Source organism: Ruditapes philippinarum, unplaced genomic scaffold (assembly GCF_026571515.1).
Source record: "Ruditapes philippinarum isolate M1 unplaced genomic scaffold, ASM2657151v2 ctg23140_1_1_1_1, whole genome shotgun sequence".
In the NCBI taxonomy this organism is placed as follows: domain Eukaryota; kingdom Metazoa; phylum Mollusca; class Bivalvia; order Venerida; family Veneridae; genus Ruditapes; species Ruditapes philippinarum.
The window spans coordinates 1-10,744 of record NW_026861865.1 but is presented as its reverse complement, the minus strand read 5'-3'; the positions used below and the strand labels follow the sequence as shown (position 1 = coordinate 10,744).

The 10,744-nt window shown below is 35.0% G+C and overlaps 1 protein-coding gene across 1 annotated transcript; it reads left to right on the top strand.

Annotated features, from left to right (window-relative positions):
* Positions 1-1,451: 1,451 nt before the first annotated feature.
* LOC132717179 (pumilio homolog 1-like) lies at positions 1,452-10,594 on the top strand (the record flags this gene model as incomplete). Its single annotated transcript, XM_060700605.1, is given in 7 exon segments — positions 1,452-1,526; positions 4,986-5,180; positions 5,936-6,076; positions 7,363-7,482; positions 9,200-9,355; positions 9,842-9,997; positions 10,452-10,594. Coding segments are annotated over 7 exon segments (986 nt in total), but the record flags the coding sequence as incomplete, so codon positions are not given.
* Positions 10,595-10,744: the final 150 nt, after the last annotated feature.

Here is a 10,744-nt window from a genome sequence, read left to right as displayed (position 1 = left end):
CTTTCAAAGCATACTTTAATCACAAACTTGCATTTGGTATTTTAAGTATAAAGTAAAATGATATACTGAGGGGTGGGGAGCTAAATTGACAAAGTTGATGTAATGTCATCTATTATAACTGAACTGTGATGCTACTTTATAAATTGTGATGCGACTTTATAAATTTTCGCAAGGAACCACATACAGAAGTATATAAATTCTCTACAAGACAACATGGCCCTCATTTTGCCTCTATTAGTCCAAAACCCAACTATCTTGTCAATTGTCCATCCAAGTTATTATGTGTTCCCCTCTTTGTTGTACTTTAATAAAAAAAATAACCTGTCTTTATGCCCGTTTAAAAAACCCGAAGGTCAATGCCACATGTGTAGGTAAAATTTCAAATAAAAATATGTATAGGGAATAGGGACTAAATTGCTTGCCACACTTCTCATCACCCACAAGTCCGCCTAAAAAAATAACCTTTTTATACGCCCGTTTAAAAAACCCCAAGGTCAATGCCACATGTATAGGTAAAATTTCAAATAAAAATATGTATAGGGATTAGGGACTAAATTGCTTGCCACACTTCTCATCACCCACAAGTCTGCCTAAAGTTTTTGTGATTGGCATTTTTTATGACAATGTCGTCCTTGTTAACAATGTTCTGACCATGCAAATAAAAAAAAAAGGTTAACAAAAACTGTTACTTTTCTTGTGTTTTAAGTATGCTTTGATATTGTGAATTTTTATGTAGCATTTCTATCAAAATTACAAGGTGATTTCACTTCACCCTTAACCTACAGTAATTCTTTAATGAACTTGTCCAGCTTTCATTCCTGGCACTGTCCATTATTAATTTTGGGGATATCAAGATAAATGGATGTTAGCCTGAGCCAAAGGGTAATCATGTCTCATTCAAGCTTGGGAAAAAAGGGTTCAAATTGAAAATTGTTTGGAAAGAGCTGTGGAAAAAGAAAGTATTCACTCCATTGTACAAGATATGTTGAAAAAGCAGAACTTTAGCAACTGGTGAAAAAGAAAACAAAACAAAAGGTGCCTTAAAAAGATAGTTTTTTTATTGGGATTATTTTAATTCTGAAAAGATTTCTAAGAATGGGAAACCATTGATGTTGCATGAATTGATGTTATTTTACGACTTACTTGTTTTTTACCATAACTTACTGTACATATCTGGGAAATATTTACACAATATACGAAAGATTATTTAATGTTAATTTTTTTTAATGGAAAGATTTTACAAATGGTCCTGAAATTTGCTGATTTTTCTCTTTTTGTCAAACTTTTATCACCGATTCTAGTTGGGTTTTTTTTTGGGGGGGGGGGGGGTCAAAACACTCATTCGAGTGCTAAAGTAGATATTTCCTGATATACAGTTTTTTATTATTTTTTTCGAGTGCATGGCTTACAGTGTACGTTTATTTTGCCACTTTGTTTCTCCTTGTCTGTAGGAATGAATGGCGCGATAACTCCGACACCGTATGTGCTAAGCCAGGACCCGTACACGGTCGGCATACAGCTAGCAGGTCAGGTGATTTCAATGTTGCCATAGAGAGCTTGTGCTCATTACTGTAGAAATATAAAAAAAAGATTTCAATAAACTTCAAAAGTGGTGAATAGATTATGTAAACATGTATTTAAATCTACCAACCAACCGCATAGCGCATATTTGGGAAGAATTTATCAGTGCTGTAACCAATTAGTTGGTGTCCTGGATAAAGCTTTACATTAATAACCCACTGCAAATTTGATTATATTATAGTGGAGACATTGACAGGTCTTTGGGTTAACTATTTCTAAAAAGTACAAACGAGGGTGGATAGTTTTTGTAAAACAGTGACCTTGAAAGGTCCGACTTCATCCATTCATTCAATAGCAAGCCTCAAAATAATAAAAATATAGGAAAGGTATTGTGTATCAGTTTGGTAATTAATGGGAGAGGAAAAAATGATCAGTAGTTTGTAATAAGTAAAACCTGGGAGCATTAATCTTTTCGATTTTAACTTATTTTATGAAAGAAAGATTAAAATTATTAGTAATACTGAATGAGAAATGGGACTTTAAGAATATATTGCCACATTTAGGTTATTGAAATCACACAGACAATAGTTTGCAATTCATGACTGTGCAGCTCAGTAGAATTTATAAACATTGATTGTACCATTATTATCAGACCTTGTAAGTGTCCAAAAGTTAGCCAATTTAAAATTCCAGACATTTTGCGTGTGGAAATATTAGCAAATCACGATCTTGCGGTAGAGTGAAAACTGATAATGGGTTGGATGATATTTACATTAGAGGAAATTTAAGAGGTTTTCATAATTTCGCGAAATTCCCCAATAATTCCTCGTTGCTAACAGTAACTGAACCACTTACACAGTATGTAGGGGGTATAGGGATCAGTTATAGGAAAAGTAAGGGCTAGGTGTGCAATGAAAAGCTGTGTTCAGTATCTTAATATTTCTATGTACCTGTTGGTATTGAGACTAAGTAATATTTGATAAATATGTAAATTAATATAATGAAAATAATAACTTATTATTAATATTCAAATTATAATTAATGTGAGTAAAGATTTAACATGAAAAAAAGATTCAAAACAATGTTGTGCATATACGCTTGTATTTATATTTGAGCTGTGCAGTCATATGAATTGTTCATATATATAAACGTATTAATAGTTATACACCTCTGTAACCAATTTTGTAGTGTTGTGCTTTGTAGAACTGTAGATATATGCTGTCCCTTGTAGTCAAAATGACACCATTACCTCTGTAATATTAAATATTTTAGGATATCTGTCTATCATTAATTTAGGACACACAAAAAAGAGGACTATTTTCTTTTTATACTTTATAAAATTTTGTTAGTACATGTTGGAGTTGGTTTACAAATATGCCTGTCTTTCCCACTTGTTATTGTCATTTATTAGTCCCCTACCGGTTTAACCGGAGGGGACTTTAGGTTTACCCTCCGTCCGTCTGTCCGTCTGTCCGTCCGTCTGTCTGTCTGTCTGTCAGTCCGTCAGTCCGTCCGTCCACAAAACTGGATCCCGCGATAACGCAAAAAGTACTGAAAATATTTTTATGAAACTTGATATATGATTAGATGGCAGTCTGGAGATTATGCACGTCTTTTTTTTTTCTTCCTATGTTGAAAATTCTGGTTGCTATGGCAACAAATAGTCTGAAAATATGGCAAATTTAACACATTAACTGGATCCAGTGATAACTCAAAAAGTACTGAAAATATTTTTATGAAACTTGAAATATGGGTAGATGGCAGTCTGGAGATTATGCACATCTTTTTCTTTTCTTCCTATGTTGAAAAATCTGGTTGCTATGGCAACAAATAGCCTGAATTTCAAGATTTCTGATTTAAATTTTTCAGCTTTTTCACTATATGTTCTTTATTTCTTAAGGTGTTTACTTCAAACTTTAAATATAAGTTTCTGGTCATCAACCACATCATATGTGACAAGGTTTATAACTCTAGCACAAAAAATATCAGTATTACCTCCCTTGAACTTAGATTTTTTAGGGGAAAAAATGTTGTCTTTTTTAAATAACTTCTTTATTTCCTAATGTATCTACTTCAAACTTCATATATATGTTTCTTATTATCACTCGACATTTTTGAGAAGGTTAAATACTCTAGCAAGACTATTTCCAGAATTATGTCCCCCTTGAACTTAGATTTTTTTTGAGAAACTGGTATTTTCACTCCAACTTTAAAATCCCACATCCCCACATCGTAATAATATGACAAGGTTGTATAAACATAATTTCCTTACTAAGCATGGAAACTTAACACATTACTGTGATATAGACAAACTTATTTATTATGTTTTGTGGTCGATATTTTCAAATACAGACTTCATCCTCAAATTCATTATAAATGGCAATACACAGGAGTGTATGACAATTAAAGAACTTTTTGAGGGACCGGTAGGGGACTACTGTATTGCCCGCAATACTATCAAATGCTTGTTAACTATAATCTTAAGTATTGGATGGGTTTGTGCTAGCTCTTGATCATTGCCTTTACCCTATTGTTGGGTTGTAGGTAAATTTTGTTACTGCTGCTAAAAATAGACCCCCATTCCCAATTAAAAATAATCTACATTTTCCTTGGTTTCAAAAAAAATATTTCCAACAGTTATATTTAAAAAAAACAGCAACCTGTTTCAGCTTCTTTAAGAAAAAAGTGAACTGTTTTGTTTTGCTTCTGAAAAGGATTTAAAGAAATGACAGTTATGTCATTTCTCAACATCATTTTGAAACTTATTATAAATGGGATTAGTTGGTGGTTCTACTCGGGCACCTGTTCATGCCTGAAATAATGCAAAGCAAGGCACATGAGGTCTTCCTCCACTTGTAAAGCTGGTGACCTGGTGTGATGTAAAACCCAACCAAAGAGAAAAGTGGGGGAAGGATAAGTCGATCTTCTATGAGGTTTTTAAATTCAACTTGATTATTATGTTAGTTAAAAAAAGAGGTGATTAGATTTACTGTAACAGACATGCATTAATTGTTATTCTGCTTATTTTTTGGTTAAAATATGCTAAAAGAATGAACGGTGTGCTTGGCTTTGGAAATAGGTTTGCTTCAGTATGCTTCCTTGTGTATATGACATTATTGGAAGTTCATTAAAACTAACAGTTTATAGTTTTATAAAAAAAAAATAAAATCATTGGTGGATTAAACATTTTTCTATCACTAATAACCTACTTGTTTTTGTTTTTTTTGTCCACCTTTGCCATGAAATTTGCAATTTGTAATGTCCATTTGTGTTAGTTTCTATTTAGATTGATAATTGGACTAAAAACCAATATAACATTTATGAATATATACTAATTGTTTGGCTTTATTTGAAATTTTGGAAACAGATAAAAAATAAAAATTAAGATAATATTAAAATGAATTGTTTAAATTTTATGATCAAATTTCAGTTGAAACATCTGCAATGTTTTATTTTATCTATAGCAGGCCCTACAGTAATTCACCCTCAGTATTATAGTGTACAAACACCATGGGGCATTTACCCTGCTAACATCATCCCCACCCAGGGGCAACAGACTCCACAGGGAATTCAGCAGATGAGAGGAGGGTCAGGTCGCCTGACGCCGTCTGGGCAAAGCGACTCTGGCACGCCCATGCAACAGCAGTTGCCTGCACAAGGTTTGAATGCATTTTACATAGCGATATTTTTTAGATTTTTATGACCCCTAAAAGGAAGTATATTATAGTGATTGTACTGTCTGTCCGTCTGGTACCATCTTGTCCTTGATTTATCTTGGACTAGACAACCACTTGTCTGATTTAAATGAAATCTTAAGTGAGGTGAGACATTTAATCTGCACTGTCTGTCTGTCTGTCCAGTATAATTGTCAGTCCTTCGTATGCATGGCCAATTGTCTGATTTGCAATTTGAAGGTGTATGAAGCTATATATCTGCGGGAAAAAAACAACTTCCATACTACCTGTATGATAAAAATGTGTTTGATTATTTCCAAAAGAGAAAATGGCACATGCACAGGATTATCAACATTGATAAAAACTCAACTTGTCAATAGCAGCATAACATTAAGTTTGATTAACATGCAATATTCATTTGTAAATTATCAGAGACATTCTATGTTAAAACTATTTCAAGAATTGATCATATAATTGTGGAAACAACAAACTTTTACTATTTATAAAAGAAAAAAAGTCGCTGCAATGATGATAAAAGTGATGATGTCACATAAAAATTAAAAATAACTTAAATATATAAGGTCATTTAGCATGGAGAAAATGCAACTGCTGCTGTGGTGTAGTGGTTAGCGTACAGGACCGGTAATCCAGAGACTCGTGGTTTGAGTCCCAGCTGTGGCGTGCCGATTTTTTGTGTGCTTTTTCTGTTAATGTATAATTTATGTATATATATTTTTCAGGAGCACAATATCAGATTCTGGCTCCAGCCTATTATGATCAGAACGGTCAGCTAGTTATGGGCAATCCAAGAGGTATGGGTGGTGCCTCTATGAGGCTAGTATCTCCAGCACCTGTTCTTGTTTCCGCTGGTAATCAGCAAGGTAAGTAAACATACCTAAAACACTCGTTAAATTAATTAGATATTTTTCCTGACCTCGAGGTGAGACTTTAATTGAATGGACAATTGCATGCTGAGTTTTCATTCTGACATTAAATGTAATTTTAATCAGGGCTGCCGATTTTCCGCGGATCCGCGGAAATCCGCGCATTTCGTGAGCTCCTGGGTCATTTTTGAGATCGATGTAAATTCGACAAAGACAATAAATTCATTCGTCATATTTTATACATTACCCAAAAACCGGCACGCTTCGGCTTTTATTGTTACGCTAGCCGCCTATGGTACGTCTGTAAGCGCTTTTCTCATTGGTCATATCGAGTCTTTTCCGGCATTCTATTTTAGAATAACCAATCAAATTACAGTTTACATTGTCGCACTTGTCTGTTGTCAAAATGCGTCAAAATGTCGGATATTTGTCAAATTTAGAGTCCAGGAAATTGATTTTAGGGCATACCAAATCATCAGAATCCAGGAGCTTCGCCCCCTGAACCCCCACCAGGGCTCTGCCCTGGACCTGCAAAGGGGGCTTGCGCAGCCCCCTTGACCCCCGGCGTATTTTCCGCTGATTTTGAAATTTGCTGTTGGCAGCCCTGTTTAATTCAGATCCTGATATGAGCCCTGTCATGACAAAACCAACATAGTGCGTTTGCAACCAGCATGGATCCAGACCAGCCTGCGCATCCGCGCAGTCTGATCAGGATCCTTGCTGTTCGCTTACCAACCCTATTACAAGTAGCAAAAATGATAACGAACAACATGGATCCTGATCAGACTGCATGGATGCGCAGGCTGGTCTGGATCCATGCTGGTCGCAAACGCATTATGTTGGTTTTGTCGTGACCTGGCTCATATGGTTATGAGAAGATCAGAAGAAGCTTCGTAGAAATAATTGTTTTGATTTATAAAAAGAAAATATTTCTGTCAGAATTTCATTTGTTCGGCAGTTAAATTTTTAGGTATATTTGATATTTGTGGGTAGATAGCTGGAAGGGAAGCAACACTATTTATTTTTCGACCTTTTGCATGTGATTTGGTTTTATCTACCAAGCATGATTTCCGATTAAAGTTAACACTAAGCTACTAACACTATTGGAAAATGGTTTATAATTCCAGATGTGGTTTATTATTTTAATTTTTCGTTTAATAACATATCCTTTTTCGACCAGTTTGAACCAGTATTTGTTGTTGAAAAAAAGGATTTTTATTGGTTGCCTAAGTATTGTGACCCAAAAACTAACAAACCGTTGTATTTTCTTTGTTGACTAACAGGTGGCGCCCCGAATATTGGCAGTAATCCGCTACGGCTACTCACAACCCAACCACAGCAGATGCCCACGACCCCACCCATTTTCTCAAGTAGCAATAGTAACACACCACAAAACTCACTTGGTAAGGATGAATGCTTTTACTGTTGTTTTTCTTGGGTATTTTGTTATTTGTTGTTTTCTAGGTACTGTGTTAGGTGTGTTCCATTTGGTGTTACACAGCATGTTTTATAATACTTTGATGAGATATTCGTAATATATGTTTGTTTTATCATTTAATGAAAGTCGAAAAATATGTTTCGAGGGTTTGTTGCCAAACACCTGTCACTCAAATTTAATGAAGGAGTTACATCCATTTAGCGCTGATCCATCAAAATATTTTTTTCGTGGCCGTAAAGGAATAAATTTTATGGAAGGGGAAGTTTAAAGCATATAGTGCAGAAGTAAGGGGCTGGGCATGCAATAAGAAATGAGAAAGTCATATTGTTACTCAAATTACAGCAAATGATTATTAATATTTGACACCTCTTATGGGAGTGCACAGTGTGTGTACACTGAATAAAACCTAGCTTGGCTAGTATATAATGATGCTGTAATGTTTAAACTTATGCCTCCTTATTATTGAGCTAACTATATTACTTACACTTGTCCACTTTACAATCTGGACTATACCCATCATTTTTAGGGAAAATGTTTTAAAAAAATATGTAATGGCTGAAAAGCAGACAGTGCAGACCATAATCAGGTGGTCAGGGATGCGCAAGCCAATCTTGGTCTGCACTTGTCACATGGGTATGTTTCTTAACTACTGGTAAGCAAGGAAGAAGAGTCAAAATTGTTTATACATGTTCATTGTATTATTCGCATCTAAAACTAAGGTTGTCCTATTAGCTTGTTGAAACATCAGAGTTGTAAAGGGGGTAATTTAATAATTGTTTACATTTCACTCCTTATATTTTTTGATGAGATAAATAAATTTGGAAATTATAGATATAGAGAATTTTGTCAGTGGTTTTATAATCTGGTCCAATTTTACTTAATTGATTATTCGACAAATAGCAAATGTTGGGATGTATTTGACTCACCTGACTTGATTCCACATGTTAATTAAATAAAACTTAGCTGCTGCCTTTTTCCCTCAAATATGTAGAATTTATATGAAGAAATGGCAAATGATTATCAATATTTGACACCTCTTATGGGAGTACACAGTGTGTGTACAATGAATAAAACCTAGCTTGGCTAGTATATTATGATGCCATTGGTATTTTAATTTCAAGAAAGTGACACAGTGTTGAAGAAAAGTTTAGGTAATGTTGTTAATAAGGTTGTTGTTAAGATCTGAGGCAGCTGACTGTCTCAACTGCATTATAGGCCGCCTTAAAACTTACAGAAAACATTCTAGTTTATGTAATAAAACTAAAAGTGACTGCCTCTGAAAAATTAAATTGACAAATGTGATTAGATAATAACATCTAAATCAGTATAGAAAATATAGTGAGCTGTATTAAAGGTCAAGTTTAAGATGCAGGGTACAATCTTGCAAGTTACATAAATGAGTTAAGGGTGTCTCTGGCCAAGTGGCTAAGGTTATTGACTTTAAACCACTTGCCTGTTAAGTCTGTAGGTTTGAGCTGCACCAGTCTCTTGGGATTCTTCATGCTAGGAATTTATCCAGCTAGCTTGTGGAACGTCAGTGGTTCTACACAGGTGCCCGTTTGTGCCTGAAATAGTATTAAACTGAACACCCACCCCTAAATGAATTAATTAAAAAATACAAAAACATAAATGAGTTAGAATAAGGGATAGTAGGTTAATTGACAGTGTATTTTACATGACAGGATACAGCCAGTCGAGTAGCATGGGTTACACACAAGTTTCTTCTAGTCTTTTCACACCAATCAGTACCGGTCTCAATCAACAGAGTAACTATGGTAACAGTGGCCTTGGAGGTCTTGGATCCAGCATGCAGGGGTCCATAGGATCCAGTGACTTTGGTATATATACTTTGAAGATATGTTTTTCCTTTATTGACAAATAATAGGTGTTCAAATCTTGTTTTGAAGGTCTACTCTAACTCAGCAGGTGTCTGAAATAATGCACGGAGGGGCACCTGAGGTCTCCCTCCATCAGAAAAGCTGAAAAGTCATTATATGACCTTTACTATGTTAGTGCGACGTTGAACCCAACCAAAACTAAATAGCAGTGAAATCTATCGGGCACTGCAGTACTCGATTAAATTTTTGTATTAAGTAGATCTACTAAAGAAGTTTCGCCATCTGTAGACAGTTTCAAGTGAACAAAGTGACTTTAGGTTTGAGTTTGTTACTCAGTTCAAAGATGTTAGTGTGCCACTGTTTCGAATGAACTCTAATTAAGATATTATTAAAAACTGTTTGAAACTTGACTGATTATTAACAAAGTATGATTTAAACACTTGTAACCTAATAAATTAATGTTTTGATATATTTCATTTATACCAGGCCTAGGAAGTGGTCAGAGACGTGACTCCTTGGACTTCAAGGCACGGCAGATGACCCCTATCAATCAGTATTATGGTTCCCTGGGCAACCTTGGTTCACCTGCTGGACCTATGGGTCTTGTTCAACCTGGACAGTCCATGACTCCACCCCTTTCTGGTAATTATTGTGTGATAGTCCTAAGTCACTTAAATATCAGCGTAGCCTGTGTCCCCCTTGTGGCTGAGGGGATTGCCTTTAAGATAAGAATTGCAGCCACGATTTATCACTGCATGATCGTAAGGTGACTAAATAGGTTCAGAATACTGGAGTCTACATTTCTTAGCTCAGGCAGGTGAGGTGGTTTTGACCCCTTGTGTTGCTTTATAAATTTGTACCACTTAAGATTAACCAAAAAGATCTTTCCTATTTCGGAGCCCTATGACCTAAATTGTGTCAGTGTGCCATAAAAAAGTAGTTAAATTAAATTTTAAGTATAAATTTGCCTTCGTGTTAATTGGAAATATGCCTCATTGTTAAGTTATTTCTCATAAAAAATTTTAGTGCAAAGTACAATTTAATTTAATTTACTTTTGGATTTGATAGTAATGATGTATTTTGGATAATTTTTCAGGTCTCGGTAATGGGGGAAGGCTGTATAATGCGGCCCCAGGAGCCGAGGCTAAATTTCGTAGTGGATCTGTAGGAGCAACCAGCATGTTTGGTTCTCTGTTCCCTGGCAGGACCATGCAGTCGAGAAGGTTTGTTGTTCTTTAATATACTGTACTTAAGAAATAGAAAGATTATTTATGATTGGCACAATTATTACATACATATGTTGTGTTTTGGTTTAGTGTGTAACTGAATTTTTTGGAAGCATATACCATGATTGTTATGCCACATTTAATTTCATGTTTAAAAATTCCC